Source organism: Nycticebus coucang, chromosome X, assembly GCF_027406575.1.
Source record: "Nycticebus coucang isolate mNycCou1 chromosome X, mNycCou1.pri, whole genome shotgun sequence".
NCBI lineage: Eukaryota > Metazoa > Chordata > Mammalia > Primates > Lorisidae > Nycticebus > Nycticebus coucang.
Window position 1 is genome coordinate 99,249,315 of NC_069804.1, and position 20,669 is coordinate 99,269,983.

Consider the following 20,669-nt stretch of genomic DNA (forward strand, 5'->3'; position numbering starts at 1 on the left):
CGATTCGTCAGGTTGGAATCCAGCCCGGGCCCGCCAAACAATTGTGGCTGCAACCAAAAAAATAGCCAGGCGTTGTGGCGGGTGCCTGTAGTCCCAATTACTTGGGAGGCGGAGGCAAGAGAATTGCTTGAGCCCAGGAGTTGGAGGTTACTGTGCGCTGTGATGCCATGACACTCTACCCAGGGCGACAGCTTGAGGCTCTGTCTCAAAAATAAATAAATAAATAAAATAAAATAAATAAATAAATAAGCATTTTTAAAGTATTTTGAATTAGGTGTAGGGGTTTTCTGCCTAATTACATAATTATTGTGCCCATAGAAATCAGTGAAAGTGGGTATTTCCTCAGCATTTATGTTGATCATGTAATAATCATCACTGTCCCTGTCAATGTCGCCTAGCCCTGCTAACTGTATATAGTTATGGTTCCATTCCAGATATAAATATATGCCGTGACACTTCACTTTAATGGAAGATTAGGTGTATATCTTAGTGAAATCTTAGTGAAATATTTAGGAATTAGAAAGTAAATTTTAATTTTACTTCAATATAACATGTTTCTTTTGGCTGCTATTGTGTTTAAATTTCCACTGGAAATATGCACATTCAGTAGGAGAAAAAATTGCAGTTTTTACAAAGTGATGTGAAAAATCAGATTTAGTTTCTTACTCTATTTTAAGATTAGATACACAATACCTTGAAGAAATGAATGTCATCAGATCTGAGGAGCAGATTCAACCTATAAACCATGCAGAGCAAACTCTCTTTAAAATGGAGAAATACTTGAAAGAGAAACAGGTGTGTGATGTGCTACTCATTGCCCGACACCTCCAAATTCCAGCATATCGGTAAGTATATTTATGCATACAAAATGTTTGGTGGACAAAGTATGAATAAGATCAAATCAATACATCATTTATAAATTGGACTGAGGAAAATATATTTGTAGTTCTCTATATTGAAAAGTGTTAGCATACATGATGTATATATGAAGAAATAGATGAAGTAAAAGAGCATAGACAAAACCTCTGAATGAGGATCAATTTACTTACTTCTGACTTCATTACATTTAGCTGAATTGTGAAAGTTTTATCTAGAAAATGGATTCACTAGTGTTTCAAATTTACTGAATGCATGTCATGCTTTTTAGCAAAATTATGTATTGAAATGAGTTTCTATGAAACATTCCTATTTACAGATTGGTTCTCAGTGCAGTGTCTGATTATTTTGCTGCAATGTTTACTAATGATGTGCTTGAAGGCAAACAAGAAGAGGTCAGGATCAAAGGAGTATATCCATATTCACTTAATTCCTTGGTGCAGTATGCTTACACAGGTTAAGTGCTTGACATTAATTTACAATAATCCTGCATTATATAAAACACATTAGTATTATTATGTCCACTATGTAAGTGAGAAAACTGAAGAGTAGTCCAGTTAATTTACTTTCTTAAGGTTGTAAAAAGTCACAGTCAGGATTAAAAATTCAATAATTTAAAAGAATAAAAGAGAAACAATATGTTATAAAATATTTTCCATGAGAGGAGAGAGCTTTTTGTCACAAGCAGACAAGAACATGTCTCTCTGGCATGGTGTGGGCACATTTTTGTTTGGAAAAAGGAAAGTGAAAGTAGTATCTCCCAAGTCTACAGGAAAAATTGAGTTAATCTCTTCCTTTGTGAAAATTAAGTTATATTTACTTAAACTATAAAACAAAGGATAAATTGGGGGCCAAAATGTATTTTGACCTTTATTAGATCTTTATCTAATATATTTATTAGATTATATATTCTTAGGCTCTTCTAAACACTAAAAGATTACTTCCTGGTTTTCTCCAAAATGAAGTTTTTAAACATTTTTGCTTAAATATTTCCTAAAAGAATTTTTGAATCTGAGTGCTCCTCTTACATTTTCCATTAATGAATAAAAACTGCTGCAATTCTTAATAATTTTAAAGCCTATAATTCTAAATAGTTTTAAACTATGTAATCGCTAATATATTTTAAATATTAATATTTTTCAAAAGACATTATTGTGTTTTCACTTTATTTTAAATTACTTTTTCCCTTTGGCAACATTTTTTGTTTTTGTTGTTGAAAAGTAAATTTATTTCAGGTTAATCTGAGGGTACAAACAACCAGGACAAATATTTGATTTTGTTAGGTAGAGTCCCTCTTGTCGTTATGTACCACACACAAAAGGTGTGTCAAACATCCCCACCCCTATCCATACCCCTCCCTCATTACCCTTTCCCCCAACTTCAATTGAAATGGAGTTTTTCTCCTATGTGAGTTTGAATTAGATTATCTGGTGGATTCATATTGAGTGCATTGGATAATTGTTTTTCCATTATTGTTATACTTCACTAAGAAAAATGTGTTTCACCTCCATCCAGGATATTACAAAAGATGTGAAGTCACCATCTTTTTTTATAAGTGAATAGTATTCCATGATGTGCATGTACCACAACTTGTTAATCTATTCCCCATTTGATAAACATTTAGGTTGATACCCCATCTTGGCAATTGTAAATTAAGCTGCAATAAATACTCTAGTGCAGACTTCCTTATGGTAAAATGATTTCTTTTTTTCTGGGTAGATGTCTAATAGTAGGATTATGGGGTCACATGGGAGGTCTAATTTGAGATTTTTGAGGAATCTCCATATATCCTTCCAAAGAAGCTATATTATTTTGCAGTCCCACGAACAGTGTAAAAGAATTCCCCTCTCTCCACATCTGCACCAGCATCTGCAGCTTTGGGATTTTGTGATGTGGGCTAATCTTACTGTGGTTAGGTAATATCTCAGGGTGGTTTCAATTTGCATTTATCTGTTGATTAGGGATGATGAGCACTTTTTCATATGTTTATTAGCTGCGAGAACATACCTGGCAAAGGTTATTAGATACCCTGGGAACAGACCAACATGGGATGGAAAAAAAAAGACAGAGAATAGCAGGATCAGGAGGGCTTTTCCTCAATAGGAACAAGCAATCTCAGCTTTATTGCACAGCTTTTATGTACAGTAGCTTAAAAGCATGATCATGTCATAATTGCCTAACTTGATTAAAAACATCCTAGGAACAAAACAGCATTCTCAGCAGTCTGTTGCTGACTAAAGGAGCATGGCTCTATTCTAATATGGTTCAGAAGCCAGCCATAATAGGAAAACTGCTGAGGCCAGGTTTGACTCAGTCCTTGGTTGGATTACATTTCCTCAAACTGGGTGGCCTTGTCTTCCAGGAGTTTGGGTACCAACAGCTCACCCTCCTTTTCCTTCTAAGTGGATGCAGTGAAGATTAACCTTTAATCCTTGGACTGCTGTGAAGGCTCTCCAGAGGGCTGCAGGAAATGTACACCACAAGATCAAAACCATTATCACCAATCCAATAAAGGCATATATCATATAAGTGAAATATGTTGATGATATAAAGTTAGTAAAAAAACCTGCTTTATAGCTGTGGCTGTTGTGTGACTGGAGACATGAACGAACAGCAGCTAGCTTTGCTGTGGGTGTAAACTCGCTTCTGTAATTATTAAATCAAGAAACAGACTACACACAATTAGATGAGATGAAATGGCATGTAGAAAAAATCTTTATTCCAGGTTTTGGTTTTATACTTTTCCAGTCTCATACACACTTAATCTATTATCCATTAGTTTCATCATTATCTTATTTTATTTATCTGAAATTTGACTTGAAAGGAAATATATTGTTATATAAATACAATCAACTTTGTAGTAAACCTCTTCTTCTAAACATTGACTAATTTCTGAGCAGGTATCTAAAGGAAGATCACAAAGAAGAAAGTAGCCACAGGGGAACAGTGTTAATAGAAGAATATCTTCAAGCATTTACTCAGTTTACTCAGTATGAAGTAATGACTGTGTCTTTCCTTCAGGGCAGAGTACCTATAGACCTCTGACAATATGTTGTTAACATATGTCAATCCTCCCCGTATCTCTGAGGAAGGGCAGCATGCCCTTTGATCTCAGGCCTCATGGAGTGTACAGCTTCAGAGAAAAGGCCTAAGGAATTTACAACTCCAAAAAAGCCTAACTGTGTGTAACCCAGGGGGGTCAAAGTCTCTTAAGCCTCTGGAAGAAAAGCAAGTCATTTTAAACTCACACTGAATTCACTTTGTGTGCTTTATGTAGGATATGTTTGTTTCTAAATATTATCCTACAGTGGCCACCTCTTGTGGTGACAGTGTCTGTAAATGGGCATTTTGAATAGACTGAGTATGCAAATGCAAGGCAGCGATATCTACTGAAAAGTTTTTAGAAATCCAAATGCCCTGAAAGTGGCACTGGACATGATCCCAACTCCACTTAGTGATATTATACTTATAGGCAGTAACACAGATCCACTCAAACTCTGTGTGACAGCATAGAAGAAAATGGGCCTTAAGGACTTCAACTTGTTGTCCTAGAAGCAGGACCACCTCCTCAAGAGCGTTAAGTTTTTCCTCAATTTTACGATTGATCTTTTCCTGAATGCCCAAAATAGTTGAGACATTTTTAGAAAAAGCATTTACATAATGAGCAGTCTGTATAGATTGACTAAGGGCCACAGTGTCAGTAGTGGCTGCAGCAACAGTACTTACAAGGGCAATAATTCCAACAATTCGAATGCCTAAAAAATGCTTTGGCCATTTAAGCTGCTCAACTAATAGCTGCAAAACTTGATACCCAGGATCAGCATACCAAGTGCCATTTGCATGTACTAGAATCATAACAAAAGGGGGTTGGTGCAGCAAAACAATATCCTAGTACTGCTGGGTGTTGGAAAGACAATTAGTTAAGGTACAATTAGTGCAAGTGACAACATACTCTGCTCCAGAACCACAGAGCCTTCCTCTGGAAAAATATGAGGCTTCATTGCAATGTTTAAAGGACTGGTTAAAAAAACATAGAAGTGTTTTACACATGCTTTGAGATACAAGGTTTGCTTATTAGCCTTTTCTTCCACAGTAGAATGTGTGAAAGTTTTTGGGTCAGTGGCAGTGGCAGCTCACCAAAGGCCTGTTTGCAACTGACCTCCAAGGGAAGAAAAAAATGTTATAGTCTAGTCTCCACTGGCCCTGCTGATTAGAGGTGTTGCCCCACCACTAAGAGTGGCAAAGAAGGGGACCTGGCTTCATTCACAACAGCCAACAAGAGATGGGACCAGTTGTACACAGAAAAGGAGGTGCCAAAAATCTTGTGGATAGCTCCAGGGGTATAAGAACAAGCTCTCCACAGGGGAAAGTCATCAAAAAAATGTCCATGCCCTAATGACGGTAGGAAGGTAAAGAGGTTGGGGCAGATACCCCTGCTGTGATGGCTTGCAGCTATGGGAACCTGTAAAAAGTCACGTTCCACTCAGAAAAAGGAAGTATTGGATTGGAGCTGGCAGGAGTGCAGGTGTTGCAGTGGCCCAAGATCTTGCACAGTTTCATGGCTAGCTATAAACAGTCTGTGTGACTTACACAATGAGTTATACACAGAGGAATTCGCTCAGAGGACCTTGTATAATTATAGAGCAGGCATCCTCAGACTTTTTCAACAGGGGGCCAATTCACTGTCCCTCAGACCATTGGAGGGCCGGACTATAGTTTAAAAAAATATGAACAAATTCCTATGCACACTGCACATATCTTATTTTGAAGTAAAAAACAAAACGGGAACAAATACAATTCACACGGCTTCATGTGGCCCATGGGCCACAGTTTGAGGACGCCTGTTATAGAGGGTCCATTGAGTAACAATGGGCTCCCCATCAGGGGGTCCAAACAAAGTGGTTTTATTGACAACAACTGGCACATTAGGATCATTGCAAGCCACAGGGATCAGGGAAATAAGCCCAGTAGGATTCCCCTCCCACTAGGCCAAACTGCAACTTTAGCAGTACTAACATAGACACAAAAAAGGTGATCAGGTGTGGGTACTGTTCCCTGCCTCTGGACTAGGTCCTCCACCTGAGAGGCCAGCCACTTCACTTGTCCCCAAGTCAGGATCTGAGCAGACCAGGTTTTCTGAGACTGCCTGGAGGGCCCCTTTGCTGCATGGGCTTGGTGAGGGGGATTGGGATTCTTGAGTTTCATTTTCTTGAGAGAGGGAATCAGGTGACTGGGTTCACTGTAAGGGAACCCATGCTGCCTTGAGGAGCCTCTCCAGAACCCAGCAGAGTACATCTGTGGTCTCTGGAAAGACACAAACATGCCCTCGTTCCCAAATGAGCACTGGATCAGGACCAAACCACTGTCCTGTGAGGGACGTCCTTCCACTTAACCAAGGGGAAGGAACCAGGAGGGGGATGCCAAAAGCGGTCAGCAGCTGACCAGCCTTCCTGATCTAATGAAAGAAAATTAAGGACGAAAAGGGCATGAGAGCAATAATTCTGAGGTGTCAGGGGATATAACTCCCCTTTCTTAATTTTTTCCAGTTGGACCTTCAAGTGTGCATGAGCCCATTTTACAATGTTTCGGCCCTGAGGATTGTATGGAATGCCAAAAGAATGGTAGATAGAGAACTGTCCCATAAAAGAAGCAAGGGCCTTAAACGTGTAGGCAGGGATGTTGTCTGTTTTGGTAAACTTGGGAACTGCAAGAACATAAAAACAATGCAAAAGTTGTGCTTTAACATCCTTGATAGCTTCTCCGGAACAGGCAGAAACCACAAGAAAGCCAGAATAGGTATCTATGCAAATATGCCATAAGCAAGTTTACCAAAAGGAGAAAAATGTGTGACATCCATCTGCCACAACTTCCCAGGCAAGAGGCCCTGAGGATTAACCCCATAATCAGGTACTGGAACATGACGTAAGCAATAAGAAAATTGATTCACAATCTGTCAGGCTGCTTCTCATGAAATATCAAAATGCAGATGCAGGGTATGTGCATTTTGCTGGTGAATGGCATGAGAAGCCTGAGCCTTATCAGTCATAGACAGCATAACCAAGCCCACACAGCAGAGAGAATTAGCAATGGCATTGCCTTCAGCTAAAGACCCAGGCAAAGCTTTATGACCACGAAGGTGCCCAACATAATAGGGTGCAGACCAGGTGTGTAAAGTCTGCTAACCCTGTAACAAGAGTGTTTGGAGAGTTGAGTCTACTGAGGGGCCAACTGTGGCTTCCTCCAAAACCTGCAAAAATGGAAAAACCCAGTAGCAGGCGGTGCTTGTGGCTCAGTCGGTAGGGTGCTGGCCCCATATACCGAGGGTGGTGGGTTCAATCCTGGCCCCGGCCAAACTGCAACCAAAAAATAGTCGGGCGTTGTGGCGGGTGCCTGTAGTCCCAGCTACTCGGGAGGCTGAGGCAAGAGAATCGCTTAAGCCCAGGAGTTGGAGGTTGCTGTGAGCTGTGTGAGGCCATGACACTCTACCAAGGGCCATAAAGTGAGACTCTGTCTCTACAAAAAAAAAAAAAAAAAAAAGAAAAAAAGAAAAACTCAATAGCTATCAGTGTAAAGGTTAAGGCAATGGGAAGACTTTTGAAAAGCCAAATAAGTGGCAGCTCATTTGACTCTTTGGGTAGAAGAGAAAGACATACAACATGTAAAATTTTGACCATTTAAGACTAAAGCAGCATAGCCAAAAGAGGAACCATTAGTAATGCAAGATCTGCATGAGGAAGTAGGACAGCAGAAGGAAGGCAAGGAAAAATTAAAGGGTGCTGGTGCAAAAATGAAAGTAGCTTGGATCCAGAGTAATGATAAGTAATCTGGCCTGTAAAACTGGCAAAAGCAAGCTGCTAAGCAGTATTAATTTACCATAATTGACTCACTTGTACTGAAGTATGGGGAACTATAATAAAATGAGTATCAATCCCACACAGTTGACGTGCACCGGTGCGGGAAGCTGTGATGAGTTGACAACTAAATCAGGATAAGGGGACAGTGTGCAGTGCCAAGAAGATGGCAATTGCAGCCATTCAATAGGTGCTTCCTGCCAAAGCACCAGTAGGAAATGAGGAAGTATTCAAAACTATAAACATTCAAGAGGAAGCATAATCTATTTGAACAACCTGAGTCTGTTTTAAAGCCGGCTCCACTAGCGTTAAAGCAGCACATGCTAAAGGAGTGAAAGAGAGGGGAGAAGTGGGAGAAGTGTCTCCCTGTAAAATGTGGAATAGAGGAAGTAATTCATGAGTCATGATATGAATGAAGCAATGGACACAGACGATTAATGTCACATAAGAGTATTTGTAAATCATTCAAAGTCTGCACATGGGAGGTATCCAGGTGTTGAGACTGCACAGTACTTTGGAAAACTTTCATGCCCAAGTAATCCAGGGAATAAGTCTATTGAATTTTTTCAGGGGCTATAATCAAATTACGCTGAGTGAAATGACGAGTTAAATGATTCAGCATTTTATCTAAAACATCTTGGGAAGGACGAGACAAAAGAATGTCATCCATGTAGTGAATACAGTAGACATGTGGATATTGCTCCCAGACAGGGAGGTTAGCTAAAGGGTTATCTATTTTATTGACCTTTTCAAAAGAAAACAACTTTTTGATTGGGTGATCTGTTGTATGAGTCTTTTGTTTTCAATTTCATTTAGTTCTGCTCTAATTTTAGTTATACCACCACCAAGTTGTTTTTGTTTTGTTTTGTTTTTTGTTTGTTTTTGAGACTGGGAGCCGAGCCAAGAGGGAAGAGTGATAATTGCAGGTCACCTCTGCTGAGGCAAGCTGTGACTCCAAGAAAGCAAACTTCAGGAACAAAATTCATCTCAAAGGAAAAGTGTCCATCCCCTCCTCCAAGAGAGTTGTGTTTTTCCTTTTTCTCTCTGTTTGCTCCTGTAGGTTTTCTATAGGCGATCAGTGAACTGAGGACCTCTTGTCTTACCCCACAGGTGCGAGCTGTAGGAAGTGGCAGTCCTAAGAGGAAAATTTATAGTATTGCGAGCCTTCCTCAAGAGAACAGAAAGAGAGGAAGTCAACAACTTAATGGGACATCTCAAGCAACTGAAAAAGAAAGAACATTACAACCCTAAACCCAGCAGGATGGCTCTGTTATTGCCGGATCTTTGTGGGAGTCCCTGGTGATGCCACAGCCAGGGAGCTCTGGCTACAGGAGCAGCTCCAGAAGCATGGGCACACAGATCCAGTAGCAGGGTGGGGAATGCTGTACACGGTTCTGGCAGTGCCTGGTGGCTGGTGACTTCAGCAAGGAGAGCACTTGGCTCATGACTCTGTCTGGGTGGGTGCGTGGCATGGAGGCAGGGCAGGTGCACTGGGCATGGTGTGGGACTCACGGCTCTAGCAGGCTGTAGCTGGGCAGGGGGCAGGGCACTTGGTCCAGTGGGTGGGGTGAGGGGCACTGCTCATGAGCCTCCTCCCACAGTCTCTGCAGGGGTTAGGCTTCTGGTTCATCAGGCAAGGGGGTAAGCGTGGACTGGAAGTTCAGAATGGCAGAGAAAATGTTAGTTAAATTTTTCTGCCTGGCAAATGAGTGTTCAGAGTCACAGCAGGGTCCCTCAGGGGAAGTAGACCCCACTTCATACAGCTCTCACCTGTGGGGTAAGACAAGAGGTTTTCAGTTCACTGCTCGCCTATAGAAAACCTACAGGAGCAAACAGAAAGAAATGATTTCAATTTTACTCCATTAAATATGATATTGACTGTGGGTTTTCTGTAGATGGCCTCTATCAGTTTAAGAAATGTTCCTTCTATACCTATTTCCTTAAGCATTCAGACCAAGAAAGGATGCTGGATATTGTCAAAAGCTTTTCATGCATCAATTGAGAATCATATGGTCTTTGTTTTGTTTTTTAATTTGTTTATGTGATGTACTATATTTATGGATTTATGTATATTGAACCATCCTTGGGTCCCTGGGATGAAACCCACCTGGCCGTGATGTATAATTTGTTTCTTGTGTTGTTGGATTTTGTTTGCTAGGATCTTATTGAATATTTTTGCATCAATATTCATTAGAGATATTAGTCTATAATTTTCTTTTCTTGTTGGGTCTTTTCCTGGTTTGGGTATCAGGGAGATAATATGTTTCATAGAATGTGGTGGGACATATTCATTCTTTTCCTATGTTTTGGAAAAGGTTAAGTAATATAGATACTAGTTCCTCTTTAAAGGTTTGGTATAATTCAGATGTGAAGCCATCTGGTCCCAGGCTTTTCTTTTTGGGGGGATTCCTTACAGTTGATGCCATTTCAGAACTTGTTATAAGCTTGTTTAACATTTTCACTTCTTTCTGGATAAGTCTAGGAGGGTGGCATGTTTCCAAGTATTTATCTATTTCCTTCAGATTTTCATACTTCTGAGAATATAGTTTGGCAGAGACTGATAAAAGATGGCCGACTGGAGCCAGACTCCAACAAAAGCTGTGGTCCAGAAGGAAGAATAACGTCCAGAAATTACCCAATTAAGCTGTGGCCCTGGGTAGAGTGTCGTGGCATCAATCACAGCTCACAGCAATCTCCAACTCCTGGGCTCAAGCGATTCTCCTGCCTCCACCTCCCAAGTAGCTGGGACTACAGGCACCCACCACAATGCCTAGCTATTTTTTGGTCGTAGCTGTCATTGTTTGGCGGGTCCAGCCTGGATTCAAACCTGCCAGCTCAGGTGTATGTGGCTGCCACCTTGGCCACGTGAGCCACAGGCACCGAGCCAACCAAGTTTGTTTTATCCCAGGGTCACAAGGTTGGTTCGAGGTACATAAATCAATAAATATAATACATCACTTAAAATAAAAAACAAAAATCACATGATTCTCTCAATTGATGCAGAAATAGCTTTTGATGATATCCAGCATCCTTTCACGATGAGAACACTCAAGAAATTGGACTTAGATGGGTCATTTCTTGAACTGATAAAGGTCATCTATAGCTAGCCCACAACCAATATGATATTAAATGGAATAAAATTGAAAATATTTCCACTCAGATCAGGAACTATACCCTTGTCTCCACTGCTATTCAACATAGTACTGGAAGCTTTAGCCATTGCAATCAAGCAAAAGAAGGCAACCAAGGGTAACCAAATGGGGTCAGAGGAGATGAAACTATTACTCTTCACATATGATACAATTTAACACCTAGAAATCCCCAGGGACTCAACTTCAAAACTCTTAGAAGTGGTCAAGGAATACAGCAGCATCTCAGGATACAAAATCAATACTTACAAATCAGTAGCTTTTATATATACCAACAATAGGCAAGGTGGAAATATAGTCAATGACTCTATTTCTTTTACAGCAGTGCCAAAGAAGATGATATATTTGGGAACATACCTAACAAAGGACGTGAAAGATCTCTATAAAGAGAAATAAGAAACACTGAGAAAATAAATAGCTGAAGATGTTAACAAATGGAAAAACATACTATGTTCATGGCTGGAAAGAATCAACACTGTTAAAATGTCTATACTACCCAATGCAATAAACAAATTAAATGTAATCCCTATTAAAGCACCACTCTCATACTTTAAAGATCTGGAAAAATTATTACTTCATTTTATATGGAATCAGAAAAAACATCAAATAGCAAAGACATTAATCAGAAATAAAAACGAATCAGGAGGAACCATGCTACCAGGCTTCAGGCTATACTATAAATCTATAATGATCAAAACAGCATGGTAATGGCACACAAATAGAGAGGTAAATGTATGGAACAGAATAAGGAACCAGGAGATGAGCCCAGCCACTTACCATCATCTGATCTTTGATAAGCATATAAAAAACATTTAGTGGGGGAAAGATTCCCTATTTAACAAATGGTGCTGGGTGAATTGGCTGGCGACTTGTAGAAGATTGAAACTAGACCCACACCTTTCATCATTAACAAAAATTGATTCTCACTGGATACAAGATTTGAACTTAAGACATGAAATTATAAAGATACTTGGAGAGAGTGCAGGGTAAACACTTGAAGAAATTGGCCTGGGAGAATATTTTATGAGGTGGACCTCCAGCACAATTTGACCTCCAATCAAAAATATCTTACTGGTATCTGATCAAACCAAAAAGCTTCTGCACAGCCAAGAGCATAGCCAGCACAGCCCTCAGAATGGGAGAAGATATTTACAGGTTATGTTTCTGACAAAGGTTGAAACTAGAATCCAGAGAGAACTCAAACTAATAAATAAAAAAAAGAACAAGCGATCCTATTTCATTGTGGGCAAGAGACTTGAACAGAACCTTCTCTGAAGAAGACGGGCTCATGGCCTACAGACACATGAAAAATTGCTCATCATTTTTAATTAGCAGAAGAATGCAAATCAAAATGACTTTGAGATATCATCTAACTGCAGTAAGAGTATCCCACATAAGAAAATCCCCAAACTGAAGATGTTGTTGTGAATGTGGAGAGAAGGGAACACTTCTACATTGATGGTGGGTATACAAGCTAATACATTCCTTATGGAAAGAAGTCTGGAGAACACTTAGAGAACTAAAAGTAAAACTGCCATTCAATCCTGCAAATCCTCTACTAGGTATATATCCATTTTACAACAAAGATATTTGCAACAGAATATTTATTGCAGCCCAATTCATAATTGCAAGTCATGGAAGAAGCCCACATGCCCATTAACCCATGAAGGGATCAACAAATTGTAGTATATGTATACCAGGGAATATTATATAGCCTTAAAAAAGATGGAGACTCTACCTCTTTCATGGTTGCATGGATAGATCTGGAACATATTCTGCATAGTAAAGTTTCTGAAGAAAGGAAGAAAAAGTATCCAATGTAGTCAATACTATTATGAAACCAATATATAATCATCTATTCTTTCATACGAATGATAAAACACAACTATATCCTAGAATGAAGGAGAGAAGAGGAGAGTCGGGGAGGGGATGGCATAAGGCTGGGTTGAGGTGCATATTGCAAGGATATATGTCAAATCTACTATGAGTATAAATGTAATAACACAACAATTAAGTAAGTGAGGGGAAGGCTATGTTAACCAGTTTGATGTAAGCATTCCAAATTATATATAAAATCAGCATATTGTACCCCATAAATGCTTAATGTACATAGTTATGAAATAAAAAAATAAATAAATAAAAGGCAAGGGTAGAACAGTGAGAAGACGGGATTAATTAAAATGTCAGTGGTGTCAGGTTGTAAATAACAAACTCAGTGATATTAAAAGAAAACTACATTAATACTTTCCTTGTTGTCTTCTAAATAATAATTTATAATTCTCTTTAGGCTCACAAGTATAGATGGACTGTGTTTGATTCCCTTCATCGTCTGCTTCTGTAGAAGGCTGTGGGTTCTAGAATTTTACTCATGCATGATGTATCCAGTAATCTTTTCCAATAACTTTAACAGCTATAGAAGAAGATGAGATAACAGAAAAGGGACCCCCCCCCATTTGAGGTCAGGGAAGGTGAATTGGAGGGAAAAATTTTGATCATAACTAGATCTCCAGGAGAGAAAAGGTCTTTTAGTGTTGAACGTAAATATGTATTTGGGAGGTTTTTCAGGATTTGTTGAAATTTAGCTAAAGAAGTAATATGTTTTACTAATTCTGTAGTTTCTTAATATTATAATAAATCATTAGTTTAAAAGAGCCTTTCACATAGTAATTCAAAAGGGCTACAACCATGTCTTTGAGGTAAATTTCTTTTCCTAAGGAGAACAATTAAAAGTAATTCAGTCCAAAGGAGATGAGTCTCTTGAGTTCCTTTTGTAATTGTTCTTTGATTTTTTTTTTTTCATTCATTTTTTTCTACCTTCCTAGAGGAATGAGGCCTCCAAGAACAATGTAGATGATATATTATGGCCAGGGCTTTAGATAGTCCCTGTGTTACACCTGCTTTGAAGGCATGCCTATTATTACTTTGCAAACTCCGATGGAGTCCAAATCTGGGGAAAATCTCATGTACTAAAGCCTTTAAAACTTTCTGGGACTTTTCTGTCTTTCAAGGAAATGCTTCAACCCATTTACTAAAAGTATCCACAAAAAAACAGAAAATTTTGTATACCATATACCTTAGGGAGAGGAGTGAAATCTTTTTGCCAGTCTCTACATGGATATTTACCTTATATCTGATATTTACCTGGGGGAGGGCTTGACAGTGATTTAAAGGATTGTTTTTCTGAAATACTTCACAAGTCCTTGTTATCTGTTTTATGGTTTAAATAAGTTTTTCCCATTAAAGAGAGCTTTAGCCATTTGATAGGTATTTTCAGTGCCTGCATGAAAAGATTGATGTAAAGTTTTACGTATTTTCCATCGATTTGCATCAGGTAACAGCAAAAGTCCACTTCTGTTTTGTAGCAAGCCTGATGGAAATAGTGAATAGTCTCTGAATAAAGCCCATTCCTTTTCTTTTTGGGTATATTGAGGTACATGATTCTCAAGTGATAATTCCCAAATGAGGGACGCCACAAGAGGAATTTTTCCCTTCTGTGCTGCCATTTTAGTCTCTTTGTAGAGAAATTGGTTACCTTCAGAAATATCGTCTAAGGTTTTCTGGTGTCCTTTACAATGAATAACTTTTGCTTCTTGTGGAGAATGAACAGCTTGTAATAATCTGTTTTTTCCATGCTGATATTTTCTGGGGGAGCCATTGAAAGTTGGGTATTTTCTTTCCTTCCAAATGGCAGCATGGGCATGTAAAATGAGGCGATCATAATTTGAGTCAGTGTATAGATTAACTCATTTGTGTCTCCCAATTTCAAAAGTGCAAGATATTAGCTCAGCTATTTACACTCTGGTTCCTGAAGGGAGAGACCCACTCTCAATTACAGCATAATGTTTTTTTTTTTTACTATTATTGGGGTAGATAGTGGGGCTTTTTTAACTTAATATGAACTGGTTGAGCATATCTTGCTCTTCCTACCTGTCCTTCAGTAGCCCATACTTCCGGGTTAATTTCTGTCTCTAATAAGGGAAGGCAGAGTATAAGTTCTTGTCCCATATTCATATAAATTGTTGTCACCATCTTAGTTAGTATGTTCCCCCCTCAAAAGGGAAGCAGAACTTTCAGGCTTGATTAGAAAGGCATGAAAGAACAGCCAGTCACCCCGTTAGCAGCTTCAAAGCTGAGAAAAGAACTTAGTAACCGGCTTTCCAGACATTTCCTGTATAGTTACATATTTGGGGGATAGAACACCAGGGTTACTTAGGAGTACAGAAAAGCTTGCTCTAGTATCCAGAAGAAATTGTCTCCTGGCCCTTCCCTATGTGGCAGACCTCTTGAGGGGTGATACACAAGCTGGAGCCATGAGAATATGCCCCAGTCACCCTCAGTCCAGTTTGTGGGCTGATGGGATCACTGTCTCAGGAGGCCTTCCCCTCTGCGGGACAGGCTGGCCTCCAATAGTCACCCTTGCATTCTGGACAGGGGCCCAGTAACTTGCCCAACAGGTGGTGATTCCAGGGACAATTTCTCTTGAAGTGGCCACTCTGACCACATTGGAAGCACTTGTTGTATCTCTTCTAGTTTCCATATTCCCTTGAATGGTGCCTGTTTGTTAAGGTGTCATTACTAAAGCTGTCATTCTTTTTTTTTTTTTATCTCTTCTTTCTTTTTTCTCTTATTCCTCCTGATCTCGATTATAAAAGATGGCTGTTGCCTTTCTAAGAAGATTCTCCAGGTTACAATTGAAACATAGAGCCAATTTCTGGAGTTTTCTTCTACTATCTAGAGCAGCTTGAATGATAAATTTATGTTTTAAAATAATTTGGCCCTCTAAGGAGTTGGGTGTCAACTAAGCGTGTTTTCTCATCACCTCCATAAGCCTCTCACAAAAATTGATTCAAGATGGATGAAAGACCTAAATTTAAGGCATGAAATAATAAAAATCCTCAAAGAAAGCATGGGAAAGACACTTGAAAATATTGACCTGGGGAAAGACTTTATGAAGAAGAATTCCAGAGCAATTGCAACAACAACAAAAATAAACAAATGGGACTTTTTTTTTTTCAAAAAATAAACAAATGGGACTTAATTAAACTGAAAAGCTTCTGTACAGGTGAGACAACAACCAAAGCAAATAGACAACAGACATAATGGGAAAGAATATTTGCATATTTTAAACCAGACAAAAGCTTGATAACTAGGATATACAGAGAACTAGAATTAGTCAACATGAAAAAAGCCAGCAATCTCATATATCAATGGGCATGAGAGATGGACAGAAACTTTTCTAAAGATGACAGATGAATGGCTAGTAAACATATGCAAAAATGCTCACCATTCCTAATTATTAGAAAAATTTAAATCAAAACCACCCTGAAATATACTCTAAACCCAGTGACAATGGCTCACATCACAGAATCTCAAAACCAGAGATGTTGGCATGGCTGTGGAGAGAACAGGACACTTTTACATTCCCAGTGGGACTGCAAACTAATGCAACCTTTTTGGAAGGAAGTATGTAGAAGCCTCCAAGAACTCAACCAGACTTCCCATTTGATCCTGCAATCCCATTAGTGGGCATCTACCCAGAAGAAAAAAAAAATCCTTTTCCCATAAGGACACTTTTACTAAACTCTGTATCATTGCTCAATTTAAAATCGCCAAAATGTGGAAATTGCTGAAACGCCCATCATCCCAGGAATGGATTAACAAGCTGTGGTGTATTTATAACATGGAATACTATTTGTCCATTAAAAAGATTGAGACTTTGCGTCTTTGGTATTAACCTGGATGGAAGTGGAACACATTATTCCTAGTAAGGCATCACAAGAATGGAGAAGCAGGAATCCTATGTACTGAATTCTGATATGAGGACAATTAATGATGGGGAGTGGGGGAAGGGAAGAGCAGAGACAGGGAAGGAGGAAGCGGGGTGAAGGGTTATGGTTCGAGACACAACTTTTGGGGGCAGGACACAATTATAAGAGGGACTTTACCTAAAAAATGCAATCCATGTAACCTAGTTCTTTGTACAATCAATGTAGCCTCAACAATTAAAATAAATATATAAGAAAGAAAGGTTGAAGGACTCTCATTTTGCTCCTGTTCAGCAGTAGGGAACTTAGAATAATTCATTCATAGGCCTTTTCTTGGATTGACATAAACCTTCTGGGATACATTTTTTAAAATGTTTACTACACCAGTCACCTTGTTTTTCCTTATTTCTCAGGGTCCCTTTCAGGATTCTCAAAGGGAACTGTCTGTCTTCCGTTGGAGTATCTGTCCCTTTCCTCAGAGGACATACTGCTATCAGTATTGGACATGAACCACAAATCACCCACTTTCTAGCCTTTTCTAAGACTTCACTTTTCTCATTAAAAGTTAAAATTTGATCTAGTAGTATTATAACATCTCTCCAAGAGAGGTAAAATCTTTGTCTTAACCCTTGGAGAACATCTGTGTGCCTATCTGGGTCATCAGAAAACTTTCCTAAATCAACCTTAATTTGTTTTAAATATGCCAGAGAAAATGGAGTGAATACTTGCACATTTTCTCCTTTCACCACCAGCAGTGTCAACCAAGGGACACAAAGAAGGATATAGCTGCTTTTTGGAGATCCCAACCGGAACAGAAGAAACTGAGAATAAACTCATTCTTGGGGTTGTCTAAAGCATGGAGGAAGGTATGGGAGAAGTACATGGTGGGTTTGAACTCAGTGGTGACAGCGCCTCTCTCAGGAATCCATGGTCATTTGTGGAGGTTATTACAGCCAGGAGAGCTGGATTAATCTGATAGGTTTTATACAGTTGAGGGTTGTCCCTGAGAAAAAAAGAAAGCTTGAAAAGAAGGCACTTCAGACCACTTGTCTTCTTATTTACAAAAAGAAAATCTAATTGAAACATGATCTCATAATTAAGAATATCCTCTGGTGGTTATTGTTCATCAGAGAATCGATATTAAGGTTAGGCCTGTGTGCAGAAGAAAACAGTAAACTATTTTTCCAGTGTTTGGGGAATTAAACATGTCCCAGTGTTTCAGAATACAGCCCAGCAGAGTCTTCTCTTGCACAGAATATATGTTATTTATCTGTGGGAAAGTATAAATGACCAGCGCTTTAATAAGTCCTACCCTCTGTGTTCCTTGGTTGTCGAAGCATCCTCTGACCAAACCAAAAAGCCTTCCAGCCAAACAAAACGAAGCATCCTTCCAATGCTTGGGAAGAATACATGAGGGGAGTGGCCTCCCCAGCCCTGGTATTTATCTGTAATTAGCCACAATTACCTCCTGTGTTTTTTTTTTTGTTTGTTTGTTTTCATTTTTTTTTTTTTTATTGTTGGGGATTCATTGAGGGTACAATAAGCCAGGTTACACTGATTGCAATTGTTAGGTAAAGTCCCTCTGGCAATTACATGCTGGTAGCCCAGCTTGAGAAATCACGTATTCGGAAATCTGGTCCCACTTGATGCAAATGCTGTCCCTTTCTGCACCTGTCATTGAATATATGCCTGTTATTCAAAGTGGGGATTACCCCCGCACCAGCATAGAGCTTGCATATGTAACTCTTTATAATTTTTACAAGCTTTTTCTCAATTCACAGTAACAAAAGAAAATAGGTTTTCTATCATGAGCAGGTCTTTTTTTTTTTTCCAGTTTTTTTTTTGGCCAGGGCTAGGTTTAAACCCGCCACCTCCGGCATATGGGACCGGTGCCCTACTCCTTGAGCCACAGGGGCTGCCCCATGAGCAGGTCTTAAATGTTCTGTTTCCCAACCTTCCTTTCTTCCCCCAAAGTTAGCAAGGCAACAATAATTAAAGTCACTAATATTCAGGGAGGAGAGGGAGGAGGAGGGAGACTGGGAGGACCGAGGATATTTAAGGGGACCTCACCTAATGTGCATAATGCAATTATATAGTTCAAAAATATTAAGAATAGGGCGGTGCTTGTGGCTCAGAGCAGTAGGGTGCTGGCCCCCTATGCTGGAGATGGCTGTTTCAAACCCAGCCCTGGCCAAAAAACTGAAAAAAAAAAAAATATATATATATATATATATATGTGAATAGAGTATAAATGTCTTACCACAACAAATAAGTAGGCAAGGAGGTGGTTAGTTAATCATTTAGATGTAAGCATTCCATATTGTATATCAAATCAACAGATTGTATCTTATAAATGCATTAATGTACAGAGTTGTGATTTAATAAAGAAAAAAAACTCAGTAACAAATCAGGATTGAGAGACACTTTGAAACTTTTGCCTTAGAATTAGTTATTTCTAACTGCAGTCTTAGAGAAACCTGGAATTCTTTTGATCTTTTCCACTTGCACCAATAGACCACAAAAAATCAAATACCCAGAGTCATTTTATTTGCACTTCTTCATTTTTAAGAAACTGAACTGTAGCCTAGGGTTTGGGGCCATTCTTGCCTTGGGGAATTGCCCCAGTTTTCCCTTAACAAGCTCCTGGTTGCCCAGAGAAGCTGAGTCAGCCAAGTAAGGGAGTCATTTTTCCCTTTGTATGAAGATGACTTGTTGGCCTCTTTTAACATGGTTCAGTTTTTTTTGTCCAACATGCAAGAATCCAATTGAATTTAATTTTGCAGTGAAAGGCAATAAAAGGGACCTTACAACACAGCCACAACATATGAAGCACCTTTACAACATCTGAAAAATACCAGAATAAGCCAATACAACTTAACTAAATACATAAAACAATCCTTTACCAACACTCAAACAAAACATGAAAACCACAAGGAGAGAGATAAATAAAGTGGCAGGGACCTGTACAGATCAGTAGAAGTTTGGGACCATGGAAGACAAGAGCAGATAGTAAAAGACCTGGGAGAGCACGTTTTTGGAAGTCCTCCAGTGTCTTGGGTCAGAATCATTGCTGGAGACCCCACGATCTCTGGGTGCTACTTGTTTGCTTGGCTCTCAACCAGAGAACCAGAGAAAAGGAGTAGATACAGAATATGTTCAAAAGCCTTCTAACATTCCCTTCATCTCCTTTCTTTTGGAGCCAAGGGGAATTAGACATTTCATTCCCCAACAGCCTCTCCCTTGTGACCTGAAGGTCAGAAGCTACACTATGCACTTTTACAGGCTGATGGGCATCAAAATTATTAGCTTCCATTATTATGATTATAGAGAAAAACAGGATGGAGGTAAGTGGTTCCATTCCTTACCACAGATCTTCAATCCCTATGAGGCTGGAAAGTATGACACAGAAATTTCTTCTTCGTTAGGTCCTTGGTATTGTGGGTTAAAAGAAAGAATCCATGACCACAGATCAGAGGTAATACAGGATTTGTTTACAGAAAAAGCACCAGAGCTCCTGGCAGAAGGAAAGTCTTAAGTCAGAAAATCTCCTCTCTGCCTGGGTTCTTTGTCTAGGCCTAGGAAGCTTACACAAATTTGACCAGGCCTGGGAAATGGGGGCATCCCTGTTGAGCTGTAAGTGCAAGGGGAGGGAGTAGGAGACCCACGTTGGAGACACCACTGCGCTCCCTGAGCTGGCAACCTGGAGGTGTCTGCCCAGCAGTTGTCTGGCCCCTCTGGCCACTGGAGCCTCCTGCTCCCCCCTACCCTCCAAACCGCTGGCTCCTCTGCCGGCTGCCAAATACAACACCCCCAGGGTGGAGACCGCAGGTCCTCTCCTCAGCTCCAGCTGCAATGGCTTGGGCGCCACCTGCGCTGTATCAATTCCATTTATATGAAAGATGTAAAACAAGAGAATTCATAAAGACAGAAAGATCTGTGGTTGCAAGAATATGGAAGGAAGTTGGGTTACTAATAGTTATGGGGTTCCTTTTGGGGGTGATGAAAGTATTATGGAATTATATACTGAC

The 20,669-nt window shown here is 39.5% G+C and overlaps 1 protein-coding gene across 1 annotated transcript in view; it reads left to right on the top strand.

Annotated features, from left to right (window-relative positions):
• The first annotated feature begins 681 nt into the window (after positions 1 to 681).
• KLHL4 (kelch like family member 4) overlaps positions 682 to 20,669 on the top strand; it is a 57,902-nt gene continuing 37,914 nt past the window's right edge. The window contains 2 exon segments of the mRNA XM_053579045.1: positions 682 to 845; positions 1,196 to 1,332. Of these exon segments, the coding sequence (XP_053435020.1) occupies positions 703 to 845; positions 1,196 to 1,332 (280 nt within the window). The 5' untranslated portion in view covers positions 682 to 702.